Source organism: Glycine soja, chromosome 8 (assembly GCF_004193775.1).
Source record: "Glycine soja cultivar W05 chromosome 8, ASM419377v2, whole genome shotgun sequence".
NCBI classification, from domain to species: Eukaryota; Viridiplantae; Streptophyta; class Magnoliopsida; order Fabales; family Fabaceae; genus Glycine; species Glycine soja.
In genome coordinates, this window is record NC_041009.1 from 22,090,702 (window position 1) to 22,116,416 (window position 25,715).

Genomic DNA, 25,715 nt, shown 5'->3' on the forward strand with positions numbered 1-25,715 from the left:
ACCAAACAGGTCATGCTAACACAGTTTGTTCTAGCTCTCATTATTGTCAATCCAGCAGGGTCATGTCTTGCTTGCTCACAGGTTTTGCGGCTACTTTCTCTGTCTCGTGAACCAAACAGGGTCCCAACCATTTTTTTTTGTTTTTGTATTTTCATACCAACAAAGAAACAAACATCCAATTAAATAAAACAGCAGCTAGGAGCTTCTCTTTATCTAACTTTCTACCCACCAAATTACCTTCTTTCCCAGCTGTTTGGTGATGGGAAAACAAGCCTCCAATTACTGCATTTTAGTTTACAGTTGACTGATTTTTGCATGATAGACATAAATAGCCTTGTTATTTGTGGGGCTATAAAAATTTATTGTTTTGATTCTCTTTAACAAAGACAGCAAGAGGGAACAAAGAAAAGATAAGTGAAAGAAGACGGATAAACATACTTCAATAGCGTACAAGATATATAGCCTTCACTTGGAAGCAGAATCAGCCACTATAGCCTTTACTTAGAGACAAGAGATTCTAAGAAAAGAAAACCTGAGAATGTCTTGGTTCCTTGTAACACTATTTCTCAGTCTCACATTTGGTACAACTCATTCTGAGACTAGTCACCACAAGAAACTTCCCTCTGCTGTTGTGGTTGGCACTGTTTACTGTGATACATGCTTCCAACAGGATTTCTCCATGGGAAACCACTTCATTTCAGGTGCATTTACACTGCTTGACTTATTTTTTCAAAATGGTTGAATTTCATATCTCTAACACTAACAGGCATGCTCTAAATTTTGATTCTGAAGTTATGTTGTCTTATATTTTTCTATATTCATGATGGCAGGGGCATCAGTTGCTGTAGAATGCAAAGATGGATATGGGAGGTCAAAGCCAAGGTTTAGGAAAGAAGTGAAGACAGATGAGCATGGGGAGTTCAAAGTGCAGTTGCCCTTCTCAGTGAGCAAACATGTGAAAAGAATAAAAGGATGCACTGTGAAATTAATAAATAGCAGTGAGCCTTATTGTGCTGTGGCCTCAGCAGCTACTTCTTCCTCACTGCGCCTCAAGTCCAGAAAGCAAGGACAACACATATTCTCAGCTGGCTTTTTCTCATTCAAGCCTCTTAGACAGCCAAATCTCTGCAACCAAAAACCAAGCATTCAAAACATCAAGGGCCTTGATTATGTGAAACACATATTTCCTCCAAAAATAGATCCATCGTTTCCTCCTCCACTTCAGGATCCAAAAACACCAGGTGGTCTTCTTCCTCCCATTCCTGGATTACCCGACCTCCCACCATTGTTGCCTCCACTCCCTCTTTTGCCACCCCTTTCAGGAATATTGTCACCACTAGTCCCTGCAGGAATCACTAATGAGTTCCCAAATGTTCAGCCTTCAGATCAGAAACTAGTTGACCCTAATAACCTCATATTTCCTCCTAACCCATTTCAACCAACACCCTCAGTCCCCAACCCTCTTCAGCAACCTCCTCTAATTCCTAACCCATTAGAGCCATCAGGCCCATCACCACTTGTTCCTAACCCATTCCAGCCTCCCTCATCAGCAACATCACCACCACTGTTTCCATTCCCAACAGTGCCAGGTTTAACTCCATCTCCACCATCACTAGCTCTTCCCATTCCTTTTCCTCCATTATTCCCTCCACCTAGCAGCCCTGGCACACCCTCTGCTTCCTCTGCAAAGAATGCTTCTCCTTAACTAAATAGTAGCTATCCATGCAATTCTGTAATAACTCCTTCCACGTGATGAACTTACTTTCTTTATGGAAATTGTAATATGGTTCTGACATGAATAGGAAAATTAACACGGGGATCGATGTGCATCTATATAGTGGCTACTGCTCAAAAAAATTATACATGAATCATGTATTATTACTTATTAGTAATAAATTTAAAGATGTGTTTATTAATTGTGTTAATCTTTGAGTTGTTGTTATGACACCCTTTATTATGACATACGTATAAATAAAACATATAGATATACGTATAAATAAATAGAACATATAAAAATTCAGATAAACAAATTTACGTAGGTAAAATGTTCACATTCAGTTCACTATTATGAAATTTAAAAACATATCCAGCTCAGAACACCATCAAAGTTTATAAAGGAAATTTTGTTAAATCAGTGAAGTAAAATAAAATATAAAACTCATCCCCAATGTTACGTCCTGTTAGAGTATTATGTTCCAGCATTCTTTAGCACGAGATTCTTTAAAGTCATTTACTTAGTTATCTGTTTCTATGAACACAAGATTTGAGATCATCACAAGATCCAAACACAAATAACACATGGAATAAGTTATCACATTTCTAAAAAAAAAACAAATAAACAAATACATGATCAAAATAAATTATAGAAGTATTTATAACATAGCTTAACTTAATACAATCCACGTGACTTCACCACTTTATCATTTGAAATTTATTTTTTAATCACCAATCACATTACACATGAATCACACTTGGATCAAGATGTAATAACACTCATCAATTTCATAATAAACAATTAGCAGGAGTTATGCAACAATGATACTAAGACTCAAATCTATATGCAATGTAGCACCGTGTTAGTAAAAAATCACACTGGGACGCTTAGGAGTACATAACAAGACATATCATACAATGAGTATGTTAGGTCATTCTCACTAAGTAAAATCATAAGGTGACTAGTCATACTCACTCTATCTTACGAGAATGCTCCAACCTTATTTAAAGGAGCACTCAAACCGAATATCTTTACTCCTAAGGCCTAGACTTTAAAGTATCTGTTAGGACCTCACCTTCCTGATTCAGGTCCAACCCCTAAAATAATTTTTGCATACAAACACTACTCACGAATTATACAATACCCATGACCTCACACTTGTGTTTCAAACATGTTTAACATATTACGTTACAATTTAACACTTTAGGTTCTTAACTAGGAATCCTACACTTTTCCTTTAACACCACACATAAACATTTTTCTCAAGGTAAACACCAATCCAGTTATTGTATAATTCACAACTCACAACACAAGTATTGTCACATCAAGTGTTAACCACACACTTATTCAAAATCAAATTTCATGTCCACAATTTTAATATATCATAACGTCACAATCCATCATCACATGTTTACATGTATCTCACAAATCAACGCATGCTCAACTTTGCACTTATACTCAATCTCTATAACAATGTTAAGATCTCAACACAATATGTTATCTCATAATTCATCATATATTCAATTTATCACTTACACATAATTTTAATTACAATTTCATGATCTCAATATTACAATTTATCATGCTCATATGGTAAATCTTGTCCAAAATACAAACAATTTATACAAAAATGTTTCTCACAATATATGGAGTAAAACCTCTCAAACAATTTCACATAATCATATTAAAATCAAGAAATCAAAATCATAGGTCAAAAACACAAAACACAAAGAGCACTCAATTTATCAACCAATTCGCATTAGGACACCAATTGATTCGTCAAACACAATAATATTGTAATTATAAACATAAAAGAAGAATTATAATTCAACAAATATCCCAAATCCCAAAATAAATATCAATTTAATCCTCTAAGGATCCTTAAACATGTTCATTATAATCCCAATTGCGATAAACAGTAATAGTGGCATCTCTAGTGATTCCCTAAAACTCCTCAAACTTTTTCTCTGTTTGCTCTATTAGGGTTTCCATGTGTTAGAAAGAAGGAGAAAGGATTGGAGCCTCTAGTTTACTATATGTGTGCAATGATCATTTCTCCCTCCAAAGCATTACTTTACAAATCCCAACGGTGGATATGTGCATAAATGAGTTCCAAAGGTGATGTCCAAATTTCATGATGATTCAATGGTTAACAAGTCCGAGATCGTAGTTTTACCGTGACAAATTTGAGTGTATGCGGGAAAAGAAAAAGCTCAGTGAGAGGGATATTTCTTCCACCAAAGACATTATCTCGAAAATCCCAACAATGGGTGTGTGCGAAAATATGTTCCTAATCTTGTGTTCAAATTTCACGATGATACAACGGTTAACGAGTCTAAGATCGTTGTTTTATTGAACGGGTAAAAGAAATGATTTTGGGTAAGGAAGAAGAGAAGACATATTTGAGAGGATGAGAGAGTATAAATACTTGTCTTACATGTAAAAAGTAACATATTACGTCGTCTCTATTTATATCTAAGGTACTCTAGGTTTATTATTTACTCTATTTTTTTTTTCTATTTTATTATTTTATATAAAGAAAATCTATTTTACTCTCCGTTAAATAAATAAATAAAATATATTTTTTTAAAATATTTATTTATTTTATTTACCTTAAAAATTATTTTAATTTATAAAAATATTTATCTTATTTATTTAATTAAAAAAATATTATTTTCCTAAAATATTATTTTTTTAAATAAAATTATTTTTAATTTATTTTATAAAAAATGAGATGTTATAGAAATGGAAACCTCTGATTGTGATACTGCAACGGTAGATTGAAATGTCTTATATTAAACTCAGGTTAACGTGAACGCCAAAAGAATATGTCTAAAATAAAATCCAAAAAGTTTGTCATAAAAAACAACACCATACAATAGCATGTATGGTTATGGGTTCATTAACTAGTGAGATTAGGGCTGGGAGATTGGTTATGGGGTTGGGAAAATAGAGGGAAATAATCAAATAAGTAGGGTTTGAATCTAAAAACTATGTAAAAGAACCTCGGAGAAGCAAACTGCAAAACATAATTACATTAAGAGAGAAAAAGATAAAGGCACTAAATAGCATGTATAAAATCAACCAGAATTTGCTAACTCCTACTTTGAAACATAGTTAAAATGTAAAGTATGTTGATACTCCAACTCTACTGAAATCATCACCAAAATAGACACTAGTTTTGCACTAACACAAGATGATTTAAATATATATGCTAGTCTTACCAATTGAAGGAAACTGACATCAAGCTAAAGTATGCATACTTGCAAATTTCATGGTCTGCAGGAAAAAATGAGTTTATTGTAAATGTTAGAATATTAATTGGACATTCTCTTAAGAATTAAGCAGTGAAACAATGATATGGTAAAATCTCACAGGAAATCCTGATTGTTTTACTCTAAACATAGTTGTTTGTTTTTCTAACAGAACTTCTCCACTCAAATTGCTTTTGATTATCATGGTTTGTGAGTAATCAAGACATCAAATATTTTATCCATAGCAAGGAAAACGGAATCCACCACAGCCAAGCCTCATGTTGCAATTAATTTAAAAAATATAGAAAGAAATGTTATGAGCATGATGAATAAGAATACAACGGTGAAAGAGATCGGAGAACAATGCATACCCTCATTTTTCTTATCAGTTGCTGATGGTCATCTTTAGTTGGATTCCGAATGAGAGTAGGGAGTGACAGTAAACTCTCTCTATACCTAGCAGACTGCAGATTGACACAATAGAACAACTCTTCTTCTACACCATATATGCGAAGCTCAAGCAGCTCCCCTTTATCATTATACTTTTCTAAACTCATCATATCTGTTCCGAAAATTCCACCATCTTTGGCAATGCACTTTATATTCTTTCATCACCCATATTTCAGTCCTTGCACAGTCTTTGACCGAGTAACACACATTGAGACATCCCCCGATATCGCTCAATCTACACCCATTATTATATTTGTCAAGAGTAAAATGATCAAACACAGGAATCTCAGATAAACTCCTTTGTATCAGATCAAAAGCAACGACGACGAGAATGTTATTATCGTTAGAGTAAACCAGCCAGTGAAGAGCCCCATTAAAGAGTAACTCACCCAGGTGTGCTGAGGTTGCCAGGATAAAAATATGGAAGATTGACATCGACTCTGTTCCATTCATAGGAGCAAATGAACACAAATCTGGAATAAGAATTACCATACAGAGAGTTACTGGCAATGCTTGCGAGCATATTGAAAGTATGGTAATTGTCTATGGGGACATGCTGACGGATTCCATAGAATGAGATCATCGTCCTTGTCGTAGTATAAAAGTATAAAGCCTCTGCAAGAACCCAGAATATGAGGTTGATTGTGAAACTCGTTGTAATGAAAGAAATTGGGGTGGCGTGGGGGAGTAGGAGATGCACCGCACGAAGCAAACGTACTGTATCCTCCCCGCCATGTATAAATGGTGCATCTGTATCAGAGAAAGGCATGCTTTATCGATCTCACTGGCAATCTGAGAAGAATTTCTCTGATCAACTCCAGAGGCTGAGTCTGAGTGAGGTTCTCCATGCTGCTTCGTCTTTGGCTACTAAACAAACAGATTGAGAACTCCACATTAACAGCTTCTCCAAATGCCAACTTAGCTCAACTCAAGTTGCTACTTGCTATGATGATGCTTTCCAGGAGCTGAATTTTAACTCTTGGGTTGCATCAATTTTAAGAATCTGAGCTTTATAAATTATACTACTACACGACTATGTGCACACACTTCATATTTTATCTTTTTTCCTTATTCATCAATCTATTATAGCATGAGATGAGGTATGCGAGGACTTGTCGGTCCTCCGAGGAAAGGGAAAAAGTGAGGCTGAGGTGGCAGGGAGGAAGGAAAGGTGGTCGCATATGGTTGGTGGCGACGGCGAAGGAGAGGGGTGGACGGTTTCTTTGTGGTAGATTTGATTCTCTATTAAGAGAGCGATATTGAAAACACGTGTGTTCGTACATTTTTCTTTTATGGGGAGGCTAGAGAATATGAAATCAGTTTTAGGTGAAACCGTTTTCAAGTTGGACTAGGATGGTTTTCACCATAATCGTCTTCAATCCGAGTGTTTTTAGGAAAATTTTAACTAAAATTGTCGTTAACATGTTTACTTATTTACAAAAACATCACCAGTAACAATAACTTTTTAAAAATGGGATACAACCCTGGTCAAGCGTGATATGAACAACTACTTTTACTGAAATTTTAATACTTATGTGAAAAATGTTAAAAAGTAAAATGAAATTCACAAAAATATTAAAAATTCAGTACAAGCTAAATGAAAAATGTCTAAAAGCTCCCTTAGATTATCTTGCTAACATTGTAAGGCTTTGAAATAAAATCCAAAAATAATTGTCATAAAAATTATAAAAAAATAACATCATGAAATAGCGAGGAGTATATGGTGACAGGTAAGGAGTAGATTTAGTTTGCCTTACAGCAAGACTTGAACCAGATTTCGAATCTTTCAGTAAGTATGTGCCTTTTGAGAAAGGGACTTTTGGTCATTGTTTAGAAGTTGAAGCATAGATTTTGTTTGTTAAACTGAAGTCACAATGTCAAGAAGGAAGTTTCCTTTCATCCTTTAACACTTGGGAACAGGGGGGCACACATACTCATTGTTTCAACTAAGAACATCTAACAATGTTGATAAATGGAGATACAAAATTAATTGGGTGGTTAAGAAAAAAGATAAGAAGAAAAAGGTTAACAAAAACCAACAATTAATATTTGTCGATAAAAAAAAATATTGATGAGTTTGGACTATTTTTGAAAATAAACTTCTTGTGAATGACTGCAAACTAAACAGATTATATAATACATTAAACTGGAACTCCAGCGGTGAAGTACATTAATAGTTTTAAAATACATCACGATTCCTTATTTAAGTGTTAATAACCAACCAAATTTCCCATTTTTATTTATTGTTCAAGAGAAAATAACTTGCCAACTTTAATTTATCAGTCTGACAGCAATCTTGGTTTCTCAGATGAAGATTTTGGAATACTGAGAGAAAAAACTTCCTGAATTTGAATCCTACCATTTAAATTTTCAGGTTAAGAAGGGCTGGAAAGAAGTAAGGCTTAAGTTATGTTGTATGCACTGAGAGAGCTAATGGAGTTATCAAATTTACAGAAGCCACACCGCTAGAATTGTTGTTTTCACGTTCCCCTTTTCAAAGTGCATGCAAAACAGACTCAAAAGATTACCACAATAAAATATTTAAAGTATGCATTTTACCAAGTTTTTCCATATTCTATACTAATTTGATAATATACCATACATTATACCAAGGTTGGTTGGGGAACTCCAAGTTCTGGGGTTATTAATTAGTGAGATTAGGGATGGGAGATTGGTTATGGAGTTGGGAAAATAGAGGGAATGAATCAAATAAATAGGACTTGAATCTGAAAAGTATATAAAAGAGCGTAAGATAAACAAACTGCAAACATATTAAAATTAAGAGGAAAAGGGATAATCTGAAACATAGTTAAATTGTAAGACTGCTGATACTCTAACTTCACCGAAATCTACACTAAGACAGACATTAGTGCGGCATCTTCACTAAACACTAGATAATTTAATATCATATATATGCCATTCTCTTCCAAGTGCTATGGTCTCTGCTAGCAGTGTCACCATTTGTAGGAAAGCGACATCAAGATAATTGCACGTATTCTTGCATATTTCATGCCCTGCAGCAAACATGAACTCAATGTAAATGTTAGAATATTAATTGCACATTCTCTAAGATTTTGGCAGTAAAACAGTGATATTGTAGAACATCATGCGAAATCCTAATTGCTTTTACTCTAAGAAATAGCTGTTTTTCTTATATATTTTTCATTTAAATGACCTTTGATTATTGAAGCTTTTGAGTAAGCAAGACATCAAAGATTTAGCTAAGGTAAACCGAATCCACCATCACCAAACCTCATCTTTCCATGCAATCTCATGTATAATTTAATTTAAAAATTAGAAAAACAAGTATTATCAGCAAATTAACATGATTTGCCACACACCAAGCATTCTGCACATAATTCAAGATGAATATGAAGAATACAATGGTGCAAGGGATTGGAGAAAATGCATACCGTGATATTCTTGTCTGCTACTCTTGGTCATCTTCACTTGGTTCCCCAATGATGTCACTAGGGAGCAGTAGACTCTCTCTATACATAGCAGACAGTAGATTGAAACAGCACCAATCTCCACCTCCAGCATATGTGAGAAACTCAAGGAGTTCTCCTTTGTGATTACGTTTCTCTAATCTTCTTCCGGTATTTGATCCCAAAATGTGACCATCTTTAGTGATGCATATGGGGGAAAAGTGATAATTAGGAATTTTATAAATAGGTATAACCATGTACTTAGTCCAAGATGACTGCACTTTATATTCCTTCATCATCCATATTTCGGCAGTTGCACAGCCTTGGACCAAGCAGCACACACTGAGACATCCTCCCATGACCCCAAAACTTTGAACTTTATATTTTTCCACAGTGAAATGATCAAAGAGAGGAATAGTATCTGATAAACTCCTTTGTATCAGATCAAATGCAACTATGACAGGAACATCTTCATCGTCGGTCAAAACCAACCAATGAAGAGCCTCATTAAAAAATGACCCAGCGTAGAATTTGTTGTTAATGTAATGGTATGGAAAAAAAATATCCTTATATGAAACAGAAGAAGCAGATTCAAAAGAACAAACCCGGATTTCAACCATGCAATCATCATCATCATCATCATCATCATCATCATCATCTTCAGACTCATCCAAAATAATCAGAACTAAACAGTGGTTATTTGTTGATGAGTCATAGCCAAAACCATAGCTACGTATGGCAATGGTGGTGAAGTCAAATTTAAAGTATGTTAATGGTTGGTGGACACCAATTGATGGATTCCAAAGAATGAGATCATAGTGGAACAGGAAGTATAAAAGTAGTATCCCTCTGTACGAACCAAGAATAATATATTTATGATTATTATGATGATGAGCAGCACCGTGCGGGGGTGATGGAGGGGTGGAAAGGAAATTCAGTTCAGCGGAATTCATGAAAAGGGGTGCGTCTACATCAATGCTATTAACAAGAAAACCCTTTGATTTGAAAACAAGTCGATGGCAGGGTGCGGCAGCAAGGTCATAATGGGAAATGCCAAATCGGAAATAAGAGAAAGCCATGTCTTACAGACACGCTTGCATTTCAGAACAGATTTCACCGGCAATCTGAGGAGAATTTCTCTGATCAAGTCTCGAGGGAGAGTCTCATTCTGGTTCTCCATGCTCTTCGTCTTTCGCTACATCTTTGATGATGTCATCTTATTTAACTGGGCTGAAACTTTGCTAGGCCATCTTATCTCTTTTTTCACAATTGTTATCTTTTAAAATATACTAGAATCATCATCTTACTTGATTTTCAGTTGGATTTTTAGAGATTTTATGATTAATTGGAGTTTTGATTTGAATTTCAAATATTTTTAAGTTAGGTCTTTTATTTTAACTAAACAGTTCAAATTGATTATTTTTATTATCAAGAAAAAATAATTGTTCTCTCTCTATATATATATATATTTTGATAAATAATCAATCTCAGCCATTAGAATAAAATAAAAAATTTAATTAGAATAAAAATATTTTAAATTTAAATTAATTTCTCACATAACTAATAAAATTTTAAAAATATTTACAAAACAAAAAATCAAATCTCTAAAAAAAACTAATTATCATGCTTTAAAATATCTCAAATTGATAAGCACCATCATGATTGTTGAGAGATTTTAAGATGTGATCAAATAGATCTTTTATATATTTATTTTTCTAATTGGTGATTTTTTTTAGATTTTATAATTAAATGATATTTTAATTTGAATTTAAAATATTTTTAATCTAACAACTAAAATTAATCATTTACATAATACGTCCTCTAGATATAATTATTATCATCTTATATTTTATATTAGAAAATTTGTTCCCACTTAGGGTGTGATTAAAGTTTTGTTGTATTGTCTTTTTGTGTTGCTTGTTTTTATTTTTATTTTTATAAGATTGAAGGGAATATTTTGATATTGTGATTCTTTAATAATAGGATGTGGTTAAGGAATTTATTGAAAAAAAATGTAAGATTTCTCACCATTTGCAAATTACAATGTTTAGTAAGTAAGGTGTCTTGTTGTGTAGGTGTATTTAATAAGTTCTTTAATATAAAAAAGATATTTTATTGATATAACATACATTCGTAGAAAAAAAAAAACTATGTTAAATCAAAAATTTTTTTAAATATTCGTGAGAATATAAAAAAGATTTACAATCAATTTTAATAGTTAAATAAATCTATTTTTCTTAAAATATCTAAGGATGTGATTCTCATATAATATTCTTGAGAATAACATTCTGATGAATGAAAACAGATTCGAAGAAACAAATGCACCCTATCCTTTGATTTATGGGAATGTGAAACACTCCTCTAAAATTTTCAACTTAAAGATTCTAGAAAAACAAAAAAATTCACTTGTATTAAACACTCCCTAAAGTCTCAAACACTCTTCCCTTCTATTTTATTTGATTTTTTTAAAACAAACTTTTTCTTATCTGGGTGTGGCTTTTTATTAATGTGAGGTGATTTCCTCTAATTCTCCATCTACTTCTTTTTATTCTTTACTAATTCCATCCATATAAGATGTTTCCCTCAAATATTTGAATTTATATGAATGGAAGCTCATGTCCTGCGTAAGAGGACACGAAATACTAGAAACATACTGGTAAAAAAAAAATACTAGTAAATTTAATTTGATTTAGAATTTAATTAAAAAATATTAACATGCTGTAAAAAATTATAAAATATTAACATAATAAAATTATTTTGTATTGTTATTCAACCATATTTTATTTGGAAATTAAATTATTTTGTTTTTTTTTCTTTAAAGAATTTTAGAAATATAGTTAAATGTACTATTTTATTATAATATTTGAGTAAATTAAGAAATGTATCTGAAGAAGTTATGCCACAAAAACGACATTTGTAAAGAAAAAAACTTATATATTTAGAAAAATTATATTGAAACCAAACATAATTTTTTTTTAATTTAAAAAAACTTGTTTCAACATTTCTAAAATTGTTTATGACTAACTAAACAAATTTTAATATTATAATTTATAAGATATCATGATGTCCAACATTCTTGATTTTCAAATATGAAAACTTTTCTCCTATATGCGTCCCTAAAATGAAAGCAAATTATGAACTGATATGTGAACATTGATTTCTAATGAAAAAACTTAAGGATAATCACTTCTAAGAATTGGAAAACTACTTTTACAGCTTTGAGAAACTCTTGGATACTGCATATTAAATCTTTAATATTTGTGTGAATTTCACTTTACATTTTATAAATGAAAAATATTCATAATTAAACTTAATTAAACTCAATTTCATATCTCTACCAGCTAAATCAGCTGAAATTATTAGCTTAAAAATAGTTAGAGATTCCTGAATCTTCACAAACATAATGAAGTGCGTTGATATGATAGTTTAAAAATAGATCAGAGATTCCTTACTAAATTGTTAATAACCGACCAAATTTCTCCATTTTTATTTCTTTTTCATGAGAAAATAACTTGCCAACCATTTAATTTATCAGTTTAACTGCAATCTTGCACTACTAAAAAAAGTTCTTTTTACGACATACAATTTAAGGCGGTTCAAGAGAACCGATGTAGAATGTGCGTCAGTGGCATTTTTGTAAATAACGACAACGGAACAACAACGGTCTTCGAAGCTTGTCTTTGTAGCCGGATCGCGATGGCATTTTGGTAATTTGCTTATAAAAATCTACGACGGGTGACACTACACAATCGTCTTAGTTTATTTTAAAAAAGGTGTTAAAATTTATTTTTGTCGAAAAAGTTTTGCCTTTTCCCGCACTCTCGACGACCCCGCGCACGAAGCTCTGAACCTCGAAGGACCTGCCCTAGACTAATCTTGCTTTACCTATGCGCCGTGTTTCGTGGTTGCCTGTTTCGCGGTTGGCTTCAAAGCATTGTGTGCCGTGCGCCCCGCCATGCCCTAGGTTTTTCTTCTGTCAAAGTTAGGTTTCTCGCTTTACCCTTGTAGCTAGGTTGCTGGAATTACATGTTTTTTAGTATTGGTTTTGGTTGTTTGCATAGTGCATTATTGATCCTCTTGTGTATTTTTCTCATCTAAGTCTGCTTTGATTTCACCCTTGTTTCCAAATGTTCCAATCGCTAGTAAACCATGAGGCCAATCGCTGAATTCTTCTCTAGGCTAGCTTTTGTTTTGCATGATCTGTGCATAAACTAGTGTTAATTTCTCTGATTAGTTGAATTGTAGATAATATTGTGTCTGCCAGATGATGCTGAAGTGAGCAATGAGATATGGGATGAGGTGATAGAGTGGATGAAGGTTAGGGTGCAAACCCAATGCAATGCACGAAAATGAATTTTTTGGGGGGTTGTTCATATTTGGGTTCATGAGTGAGAACTTCTAGCTATCATAAGAATATAGTTTCGAAAATTGGGTAAAGGGGTAAGAGTTTCTACCTGGGCAGTGAGTGACTTGATCAATTCCTTTGCTGCTTTGCATTTGGCAGTTTCTTCGCTTTGTTGTATTGCTATTGCTTCTTTTAACTGTTTACTTGTTCTTTCCAACTCAACTTCTTGAAGTTGGGCTTTCTGAGTCATGTTTTCCACCTAATAAGGGATAAAAAATTCATCAGGCTCACTACAAATAGATAACCATGAGATTTCATTAAGTTATGGTTTAGAAAAATAAATGAACATGGGAAGTAAAGTACTTCCACCTTATCAAAGTGAGTTAAACATCTTGTGGTGGTATAGAAAACATTGTTAATTCCTGCCCAAGAGCTATACTCTGTAGAAAAACTATCCTAGCCCAAGGCAGAAGCCGAAATGCTGAATGGAACAACAGAAAGAAAAGTCATAGCCCTCCTGTTTTACTCCTATATAACTACCTCTCCACTATTAGTGCATCCCAACCAAAAAAGAAATATAACAGATAAGACTATGTGTCCTAGCCTAGTCTATTTAATTTTGGCTTTGTTTCTTTATTTCTCTAATGTAAACCCTGCATATCCAAGGTCCATCTCCTTGGCCTACTACTAATAGACCTGTATCAGAACAAGCCATTAAAAGCTGAAGCTCAACTCATTTACTGAACAGGGTCAAAAATTCAGTTCTCAAATCAGACTCAAATCATGACTCATGAGCCTAGCTTATAGAGCTAACGAAATCTTGAATTGTTTGTGAGCTAGCTTCACTTATCACCAGCTCTCTCTAAAACAGTTGCATGCACATGCTCTAACATAACAATAATTAAAAATTAAAATTTGCATGACAATATTACATGTCTGCACATATATCTAAATTATATATTACCTGGCTTGTAAACTATATTCCAATTAAAGCATTAACAGATAAGACAAAAAATAATGAAGTTGCTTCAAATTAAATATGCATTTAGCAAGACACAACAAAGCATAATAGCAATTGGTATAAAACAAAATTAATTTTGGAGTCTCTAATCTTGCGTAGTGTCTTTGAATGGAAAATAGCTACACAGAACATTTTAGGATTGCTGGTACACATCTTAATACTAAATATATATGCAGAAATGTGATGGATCATGACATTCAATTTTCCCAAAATATGATGTGTTGGATCATGACATTCAATTATCATTGATTGCTTGGATGTTGTGTAAAATTTTTTGTAACTTCCATCAATTGACATCCCCACACCACATTACTTATGACAACTCTTGCTTTTTATTCACAAAATTGAGAATGTTGAGTTTTGAAGGGAAGCAATTGTGTTAGGGGAAGTAGTGTTTTAGAATTACAAATGAAAACAAATGCTTATTATTACAAGAGTAATTTGTATAAAATGAACTAGAAATAGAGCAGCGATAAATATGTTAACTTGTTTTCTAGTAGTGATACTGTGTTTCTTCATAGCTACCAAACGGATCCTTAGTTTTAATGTTGTTCCTTCAAATACAACAATTTTCAACATACTGCATGGCGATAAATATTCTTGCAGAGGAATCTAACAATAGAACATACAGGTTTCTTAGCATCTACAACTACAAGCACCGAACTCTAAAGCATTCTGCAACAAACATTAATTTATCAATTCATACAAGACAAAACAATTAATCTACATATATAGTTAATGTATATATACAAATTAATAGTGGTTGATTAAAAAATTAATAGTTAAGATTGTGATAAAAATATAAGGATATATATATATATATATATATATATATATAAATTAAATTATGGCTAATAGTTAACGATCTGAATCTGATGTAGGTAGCACACTAAGCAAGAAATCTCTAGGATCCCCCAGCCACTGCTTTTTCTTAGTTTTGCTTTGTCTTAAATACAAAGTTAGATTTTGAATATGGTTTAAGGAAAAAAAGTAGATAATGTATGTTTAGTGTTCTTTTTCTTATTATTGCAGTTTCTTTCTTTATTTTCATTTGATATTTAATTCGCAATTTTAGCCTTTTTTGCACCCTTGCAGACTCGTCTTCCTGCTTGGGTCATACCTAGGTCCTTCATTCCGCCGCAACATTGCCTGTGTAGGTCTCCACAACCTTGTCTTCACTCCGACGGCGGTAAGTACATTGTTTTGAGGCACAAGTTTGTTGTTCTTGTTGTCCTCGATAAGCCCCCGGTTTGATTGATGCATGCTTGGTGTTTATGATGATATGAATTTGTTGGCATTGTGAGTATTTTTTTTAAGTATATCACTCATCAAAATAATTATTTAAGTATTTTTTTATTTTCATAAGATTTGCATCATAGATACCATCTCATATTAGAGACTTACTTGTACGACAAATAGAATTTTATGCATTAATGAGTTTTCCTATCTGCATATCTGTTATCTTCAAGGTTCTTGTAGCCTACTATAGAAATTGTTTGCTTCAGACTATCTCTTTGCTAGTAGGTCCTAATTAAGGTTTAACTGTTCTAAAATAGTAATACTCCAACCATTACTTCAAAGTATTGCCAAAAGAGTTTTAGGAACAATTTGGGAATTCAACGACTAGGATTCCATTAATAAGAGTAGTGTACATACAGAGATCAAATATTTTAGACAAAGCCAGATTTAGAAAGATTGGTCATGTAGCTATAAAATCAATTTTTCTAGCTTGCCTATGTCATTGTCAAGTCCGTTTTGCTTATTTAAAATATTTTCTACCTTTATATATAGTTTGTTCTTCATGCTTCATTTTAGAGTTATACTGAACCATACTCAAACAAGCTTAAGTGAAACTTGAATTTTAAAGCACTTGAGACAGTGCATGCATGTAAGTCATAGTTTACCTTTTTAAGATAGAAATCAAAGTGAATTAATTTAACATGAAAAATAATCTGGAAGAAGAAACATAGTAGAGTAAGGTGCAGGCTTTATACCAAACACCATAAGTAGAGCTTTTTCAATAGAGTCAGGAAGCTTGGGACAAACAAAAGGACCAACTATAAAAGGAGCAATAAATCTTGTAACCCATTATGTTTTCCAAATTGAAGCACAACCTTCTCAGTAGATTTACATTCATAGGTTCCACTACTGTGACACAACCTAATAATCCTGAAATATCAATTTTAATTGAAACTCATGTAACCATGCTGTGTCTGCAGTAGTGTGTGTATCTAGTCTTGCCCAAAGTCTGTATTTATTTAGTTGGGGCCAATCTTACCTAAGATTTTGGCATTGGGAGATTAAGTTGTGTTTTGGGTTGTAGAGAGCACATGGCTTGAGTTCCAATTGTTACATTAAATTGCAAACACATGTTGGTGGCTTAAGGTTATTTGATGGTCTTTGAAAATTTAATTTTGGTAATATGTATGCCTGCAGCTGCAGTTTTAGCTACTTGTTGAAATTTGTATGTTCTATGTCATGTAATGATTAAGCAAGATTTTTTTTTGCAGGCCAATATCTGACCTAGGAGCATTAACCTTCGCACTTGACAAGGTAAAGGAAACTAGCTGCCCTTCTGATAAGAGGCTAAACATTCAACATTGTTTTCTTAGGGTTCATAACTTTTATTTTATCATCAAACATGTATAACCAATAATGTTATGCTTTTAGTAGTTTGACTAATTAGTGTATGCATCATTAGCACCTTTGAAGAGAATTTCATGCCAAACCTTAGTCCATTAGCATTAATGGCTGATAAGTGGTAACAGAATCATGAAGATTTCCATGCTATGTTTTTTTAATGGCTTCTACTTATGGCTACGTTAATCAGTACTATAAAAAAGAAGGAATATAAATATATAATTTTGTGGTACCATGAGAAACAGAAAACCGTCAAGATTTTCACCGTGTACTAAATAAGCATCTATATCTCTCATTTTATATTGCATCACTGAGTTTGTTGATAACAAACACAAGTACAAACAGTAAGGTAATAGGAGTATGTTGGTGTTCAACACAAATTGTAAGCTATGAGGCACGGGTTGTAGCAGACATAAGCACATTGCCACTGTTAGTCTAAAAGGACCCTATGACACTGCATACATGTATGTATTGTTGTGTGCGAGAGAGACAGAGAAAATGAGAGAGAGAAAAAGGCAATTCAAATTAAATTGGATATGAGAAACATATGAAAACTTTTAAATTAATAGTCAAGGTTTGTATACATCTACGAATTACATTTTGTTTATATCTAGACTTCAATTTCAGGGTGCCATTGTGTTAAAATTTCGTGTAGGAGTTTGAAACTTTGAAGTCTGTTCGCATGTACTGCTACATAAGACTCTTGATCAAAAGTATTTGGATTAGTCACAATTAATTTAGGTGTTGCTTGCCATACAATATTGATAATAAAAACTCATGTCTATTTTGGTTTCAATTGCAGCTGTAAATGCTGAATACGTGGAGGAACCAACAACAAATGTGAAATTTTAGACATCTTTCAGTTTTCCTGGTTGCTGAAATTCATTAACTTTGTTTGGAGCAAGTTAGTTTTTATAGTACCACATGAATTTTGGGAGAGAGTACATAAAAATAATGTGAACATATGAGAAAGGATTAATATGACTGCAACCATAATTTGGTCTGTTAATATTAAATATAGTATAACAATTTGACTTGAATATGAGGAGAATGATTTATTTTGTTTATTTTGTGCTTTAGACTATATTGGTTGATAATTGATATCATGATGAACTTATTTTGCTGGACATGATCTTATTTTCCAGCAACATTAGTATTTATTTTCCCCTAAATTTAAGTCTGTAAATGCTACTAAGATTGTTTCATCAGTACTACTAGTCTAGGTAGTTGAAATACTTATCTAGTGTTATGAATTATGATACTGAGGTTGATTGAGACTGAAACCCCTAGAGTTAATTAGGATATGTTGTGACCAAATTAGTGACACGAATGAAAATGGCCACTATCCGTGATGGTTCCCATGTACCTCAGCATACCGTATTGAAGTTCTGCAAATCCCTGCACTTCAATCCTCTTAGTTGGAGGAACATTGAACTTCAAAGTCTGATAATAGATTACAAATTCAGTCATCTACTAAATTAACTATTTTGTACATTACTATTGGTATACAATGTCAACCCAATACATGAGTCCCTGTGAGGTTGTTGTCACTAAGTCCCACAAATGTCAACCTCTTTACTTCTGATAAAGACTCAGGAATTTCCCCTATTAATCCCATGTTAGACAGCTCCAAAATGGCCAAATTGTTGAAGTTTTCCCACCTTAGGTATATGACGTCTGCATAAATATCTTATAACCAATTTTGGGGAACTCATTCACATAGGACCTATTCTGGCAAAGTTACTTGTAAATGGGTTCTGGTATGGTACACTTGATACGTGGTATCGTATTTATATCGATATTTTATTTGTCGATAAAAAAGTAATGAAGTTTAAGACTCTTATCATGTGCTTTAGTTTTATTTATTTTATATTCTGCAATGATCATTTTGAAAATAAAATATGGTGCATGTATTTTTTATATAACCAACAAGGATCGAGTCTAGCTATAAAAAAAAATGATTTTTTACAATACTAATGTTTTGTTTGGTAAAAAGGAGAGAGAAATAAGATGAATAAAAAAGAAGATGCCTGAAAACAGTGAGAAATAAAGTAGGGAATAAAAGTTATGTAACTCTAAGTAAATTGTCCTTACAATATATGCCTAACAATATTGTTTACCGTGCATGAAATAGGTTTATCAATGATTGTAGTACAAGCATAGGATTGGCTCCAGTTTATGGTTTCCTTGAGCCCCAGGCTATACACTGTGCAAAGGACAAACGTACATAATATGAACAGTACATCGCCAACTGGGTCAAGGAATCACATCGAGAAGTTTACTTAGGACCTTACTTGAATCAATAAGTCAATCCATAGACTGTTATCAATGTCTTTGCATTAAAAGTTAAATAATTTGATTTTGTTGACTTCAGGGCACATTGGCAACTTCTTTTTTTGTGTCCACAAGACAATATTATAGTTTGGTTTTGTTCTTTATGGAAAAAGCTTGATGTTCACATTAAGGCTGCTGTTAATAAGTAATTGGCAACCTTATAAAATTTAGCATTGGTTAACACTTGTAGTTTCGCAGTGAACATATTACATGTCATATACGTTATTTGTTATTTTAAAACTTAGTGCAATGAAGAATATATCCAGTACTTTCGAAGGTAAGGAGAATGGACCTGCACCTCAATGGATTGAACCAAAGGTATGTCGTTATTCCTTTTATTGAATGAAATTTCAAATAAGTACCATGTGCTACCTACAAATGACAAAGCTTAATTGGGTATTTTCATATTGCTTGTAGAGTCATGTACAAGCCGGAGGGTATGAGTGTGGATATTATGTCATGCATTGGATGTGGTGCATAGTCAGCGGCGAACTAAAGAATGAATGGAACACTGTATGTATACTATTAAAATAACTATTGAATTTGTTTGTATGAAATTTAACCTAAATGTTTCATGTACTTACCTTATATGTTTTTTTACAAATTTGTAGTGGTTTTCCGATGGATCGCCATTAGACGGTGACACCATGATGACCTTATACAAGAAATGGACAACGTATTTTCTACAAGTTGCAAAGCTGGATGTAAATTAGACTAATTTATATGACATAGGAACATTGTTCTTTAGAACAGAACATTTTCATTCTTTATGTTTCATGGATAATTAAGATCATGACTTTCAATTCAGTGTCATTATATAAATGTGTCAACCATTTGACTTCTATACGTTAGTCATTGTGCAATGCTTTGGGGTTGTGTTTTGTACTTATCCCCATATCCTATCAATCTTTTTGTTGTGCCTATGTAATTGAATGCAGGTTAGTGTTATCCGCATTATGGTAGGCCCTTTTGCAAGTTGTCTAAGAAAAACACAAGTTATGTCGTATACAACGATCATATAATTGTGACATAATAACATGCACACGCCACTTGGGGTTTAATTAGATTGTCTATAACAATTCAATAACAATATACATTGGGCAGGCAAGAGCACACTGTTAAATCATTTGTTTGGTACCAACTTCAAAGAGATGAATGCTTTTAAGGGAAGGTATGTTGTTGCAATTCTGACATGTCACTTTTAAATCATGGTTGCTATTAACAAATTGAATCCCGAAAGTTTGCAGGGCCTACGAAACTTCTTACCACTTGGATAATGTTTTTTTTTGTTTTTGTTAGTATGGATTTAACTATGACAAGTCTTTCTATCAGTAGAATATCATAAAGGAGTTTGTATGTCTTTTACGTTCTAGTATTTCTGAAACCAGGTGTGCAATTTTTAACTCATTCTTCTGAATTATAAAGAAGTTTCTTGAGCATGATTTTCTCCTAGAAGGATTATCTCGTGAAGCATGAATATATATTGTCAAAGAAGGTAGTCAGCCAGCTTTCTTCACTCGCTTCTTTAAATGGGAGTCTGCAAAATCTGCAATAAGTTTTTTATGTATGTATATATATGATTTCAAATAGTCTGTTTTTAAAAAAAGTGTTATACTTTTGGCTACTAATAATTCCTTGTTTTTGGTCTGGGTTGACTAAACAGAATACTGTTGAATTCCTAGTGTTGAATTAAATGATGTGAAGCTTGTGTTGATCCTTCATAATCATAGGGGTATGGGTTTGAGTTGGCAATAGATGTAGATATAACAAAGTGCTTTAACCAACAAGTGTCTCACTCACTGATCCTTAATGTTAATATTTTCCAAAGATAATATGAAAAAGGACTTGATGTTGAACATTAATTTCTTAGATGTAATAAGATGGTATGACTTCATGCATGGCTCCTGAAAATTTGTTGCACCATTGACTATCTTACTTTACCACTGATATTATAATTTGAATTGGTGGCTTTGTTCAGTATATCATGCTCTTTCTAATTTTTTTCTGTAAGAGTTGTAGCTTCTTTTGTTTAAGGACAACTGCAATCATGTATTGTAAGTTGCTTTTTCCTTGTAATGCATATGCATCATGAGGTTGTAGTTTGTGTTGTGGGGTTAGTTTGTTACCTTTGTAAGATTTGATTTCATGCAAGAGTTTTATCATCACCAATTAAATTCTAGTACCTCTGACCTCCCTCGAATTTTTGGGATGATTGCATCTCCAATTAAGTAAAAAGGTATACAAGCCTAGAGAAGTTTATATCTCCTTGCATTGCTAGTTTTCCCCCCTCTAATGTTGAATTCCCTTTGTCTTTTATTTTGTTAATCCAGTTGGAAATTCTGAATTATCCTGGTCAAAGAATATTTTGAAACTAATGACTTTAATGCATTCAAAGGTTGCATTTTTATTTCCTTTATCTTTTGTACAATTTTCTTGCTTTCTTCTTTCTGTTCATGTTATTATGTTGTTAGAGTGTTATCCGCTAACTTCTTGGTATATTTGTATGAATATTTTGTTTATTAAAGATAACCATATGTAGATACTAGATACATATTACAGACACTATTCATAGGGCCTCCAAGTGACAAGTTTTATGGCAAGGAAGTATCAGAAGGATTAAATTCATGTTAACTTATGAGTTTTCTTATTAGATAATAGATACTTACTAGTTATTTCTAGAAGTTATTTTCTTAATTTTTAGGAAGCAGTTGTGACTGTTCAAGACTCTCAATGTTAACATGCCTAGAGGTATTGGAACCTATACCTTTGCTAGAAAGTTATTTCATTATTTATTTTGAAGAAATGAGGTAATGTGGTTGGAATAATTTATCCTCATGTTATTTATACTCATTTGTGTTGATTTGCAAACCATTTGATTTTGCTATGTATTATTTGTTTGACAAATATTTTGAAATGAAGGTATATACATGCGTAAGTGAAGTTGTCCTCACCGAGTTCATGCCAACATCAACACCAAAATTCAAGTTTTACCAGGGCAATGGAGTTCAATCTGTATTATTTGAAGAATTAGCATTTAAACTGAAGATGTTAAAAGAGCAGGTGTGTACATTTAAGGATATCAGTTTCTGATATTAGCTCTGAAACAAGTATTAAAAAAAAAATTTCTCCATGTGTTGATAGCGGGAGTATGAATATGACTGGTAGTCATTTGTTTTATGGATTGGCATATTGTGTTTGAGTCAACTCCCAATTGCCAATCATATCATCCTCCTGTATTTAATTATTAGTCAGAATCACACTTTTATTTATATTTAGTGCTACTTTATAAGTTCTGTTTATTTTTTGTCATAGTTTATTATTTCTTGAGGTTATTAACAATGGATATTGTGTTTCTCAGCATGAATTCAATCTAAGAAGTTCAGATTTCACTGAATCAGCTGCTGAGTCTGCACAAAGAAGAATAACTAAGATTTTTTCTGCTTTAATGTTTTCTTACTTAGGTCCTTAGTGGTCTATTGGTGACAATATTAAATATAATGTGGAGATGGGGTTGTTAACCTCCAAAGTTTGTTGTCTTATTGACTCTCTACTTCAGTATAGGTTATTATCAAGGACAAGTTTCTTTCTAAATATTTCAGATGTGATTCTGAAATCATGTAATGTGTATTATTATGGATGTTCTGACCTCTAGAGTTTCCTTGTCCTTGACTCCTTGTTAGACTGTTTAAGTTTCTTACTGGATGAGAAAGAGCTATATGGTTGGTCACTTGGTCAGTTAATGTGAAGTCTCATCTTTCTCCTTTATTCTTCAGCTCTGGATAAGGGTTTTCACTCGATGGATTTAACCTAATCATAACCTGTCACAATATTTCATAATTCAGCCCAATCATGTCGTGACTAATGATTGAGCTAGTACTAGGTTGACTCGATATTTTGACAAAATTTATAAATTAGGATATTTTATGCTATGACATACAATTTTAAAGGTAGAGAACTGATGGATGTTTTACAATACTTATTCTTATTTGCAGACAAATGATAGATACATGCATATATATATATATATGTGTGTGTGTGTGTGTGTGTGTGTGTGTGTGTCTATGTGTGTTGAAAGGGGGGGTGTTTGTGTTATGAAAAGGTAAGTCAAATAAATTTTATCATTTACCAATTACCACTAATTGTCAAAATAATGATGAGTTTTAAAATGTTGTGTGACATTGGGTAGAGTTTGGGATAACTTGAATCTTAACCTATAAATACAGTGGGTCTAGTTTGTAGAATCTAAGCACGTCACTGTTGCCTTCAAGTTAGGATGAGTGTTCAACACCCTGCCTCGTATTCATTTATTCACAAACATCTTGCATTGTGACCTAATATGTTAAACTCCATTTTTTGTTAATCTTTTTTAGACTCGTTATTCTAACTAGTTTACTGTTTTGATTGTATGTAGTTCTACTGGGATAAGGCTATTGTTGTTTTTGATTGCATGTAGTGATCTTTTCTATGCCATTATGATGATTATTATTAAATATATTTGATGGACCTACTTTTTATGCTACCATTACAGGGGTTTGACTGATATGAGATGCATAATTTTTGTGCAAAAGGTCATTACAGCCATTGTACTTCGGGATCTATTAAATACCTTGCTTCCAAAATACAATAGCTGGAAGACTAAATTCATAGCAGGAAAAAAATTTGGATTGCAAAATCAGTCTAGGAAAAAACAAAATGAAATTGTGGAAGAATTTCAAATGGGATTGGTATGTCGCTTTCTTAAAATCCATTATTGTAATAACCAAATTTAGTGTCTTATCAAGGAAAAAAAAATTAATGTGCATATCAACATCATTGTTGCAACATCAATTCTTGAAGAGGGTTTAGATGTTAAAAGTTGCAATTTAGCTATTAGATTTGATCCGTGTCACACAATGTGCAGTTTCATACAGTCCCGAGGGTGTGCCAGAATGCAAAATTCAGATTATATATTAATGGTTAAAAGGTTTTTTTTTTTTTTTTACAATTCTCCCTCAGTATCATTATTACTCTAGGACTTGGACAAGTGCTAATTATCGAGCTACTAGAGACAAAATTATAGCATCAAATCTATATGCTTTACTAGTTAATATAAATTTTCCCTAAACACCTTTATTTTATTCTGAAATTACAGTGGGGATTCAGATACATGTTCTCGACTAACGAAATACCTTGCTAGTGGGGATATTATGAGAATGGAGTCATTGTGCCATTCTTCCCTTCCATGTGATCCTCTTGAAGGAGATCAATTTGACGAGGAAACTTATTGTGTTGCAAGCACTGAAGCCTTTGCAAATCTTAGTTCTAGCATTAGTTTGATACAATTGTATTGCTCACGGCTCCCTACAGATGGGTTAGTTGGTTCATTGCTGCCCCTGCTAATGTTTTTTCTTCCTTCATTTTGATGAACCTAAGATATGTTTTCTTTTGCATCATTCAGGTTCTATTGTTTTGTTTTTATGTTGTTCTTCATCATTTATCCCATCTAGATTAAACTCAGGTACTTTAAACCGACTCCAAGGTGGGACAAAGAGACTAGAACATTGTATGTTCCCAAGAGCTGCCCTCTACAGCATATTAGTGTAGAAGGAGACAAAAAACTCTTAAAGAATATTGCATGCCTTGAAGCATGCAAACAACTTCATAAGATTGGAGTTTTGTCAGATAATCTTGTTCCTGATATTGTCATTGAAGAAGCAAAGGTGGAGGAATTTGGTAACTTGCATGCCTTGTATTCATTTCTCCTTCTATTACTTCCTTCCTTTTTAAATATTGTTTCTTGAACATAAAGCTCTATCTGTCCATAAAATTCTTTGAATGACTAACACATCAAACAAATTCTTTCAGGGAATGAACCTTGTCATACCCTAATTTCGTCCGGGGACCTTTGCTTGATGACATGCGACCTTTCTTTGGTCCTTGTGAGGTGCTTGGCATCCATCATTAGGCAACTTGTGAAATTCCAGGACATGCCGGAAAACCAAAAAATATTGATGCACAATCCGTAAGTTTCCGTGACACACCGGAAATCAAATGGAAGCATCGTTGCATAATTAAGTGAGATTCCGTAACATTCCGTAAGTCAAAAAGGGGATGATTATGTAATCCGCAAGGTTCCGTAACATTACGGAAAGAAAACAAGTATCGTTACGAGATTCGTAAGTTTCCGTAACTTTACGAAAAAAGAATCACCAAAAAAGGTAAGGGGGTGAACTTATCAAGATAGGGGTGTAAATAGCAATTCAAATCTAGGCCCTTCCAGAACATTTTGGAAGTTGGGTTGCTTAAGGAGGAAGCAACTGGGCGGCAAGCTCCTCCACGTTTTTGAAAAATGGTTTTCGGGGCTTCCGCGGCTTCCGTAATACTTCCGTAAAATTTCCGAAAACCTTGGGTAAGCATATTCCACTTAACATTGGTGAAAGGGAAGAGAAAAAAGATGAAAATCAAATTCGAAAACAGTTCCGTAAGGCTTCCGTAACTTTTCCGTAAAATACGAAAAGGGGGGTGAACTTAGTAATTCGGGTGCGCTTAG

At 33.1% G+C, this 25,715-nt stretch overlaps 2 protein-coding genes and 1 pseudogene across 2 annotated transcripts; 2 read left to right on the forward strand and 1 right to left on the reverse strand.

The window, feature by feature from the left end:
* Positions 1–238: 238 nt before the first annotated feature.
* LOC114424473 (36.4 kDa proline-rich protein-like) lies at positions 239–1,925 on the forward strand. Its single transcript, XM_028391328.1, has 2 exons — positions 239–701; positions 831–1,925. Exons 1-2 carry the CDS (start codon positions 539–541, stop codon positions 1,703–1,705), a joined length of 1,038 nt encoding a protein of 345 aa, XP_028247129.1. The 5' UTR covers positions 239–538; the 3' UTR covers positions 1,706–1,925.
* A 6,194-nt stretch (positions 1,926–8,119) lies between these two features.
* LOC114424602 (F-box/kelch-repeat protein At3g23880-like) lies at positions 8,120–10,093 on the reverse strand. Its single transcript, XM_028391471.1, has 2 exons — positions 8,832–10,093; positions 8,120–8,432 (listed from the first exon to the last, which is right to left on the reverse strand). The coding sequence occupies exon 1, from the start codon at positions 9,923–9,925 to the stop codon at positions 8,849–8,851; it is 1,077 nt and encodes a 358-aa protein (XP_028247272.1). The 5' UTR covers positions 9,926–10,093; the 3' UTR covers positions 8,120–8,432; positions 8,832–8,848.
* A 2,571-nt stretch (positions 10,094–12,664) lies between these two features.
* Positions 12,665–25,715, forward strand: part of LOC114424575 — a 29,179-nt pseudogene continuing 16,128 nt past the window's right edge.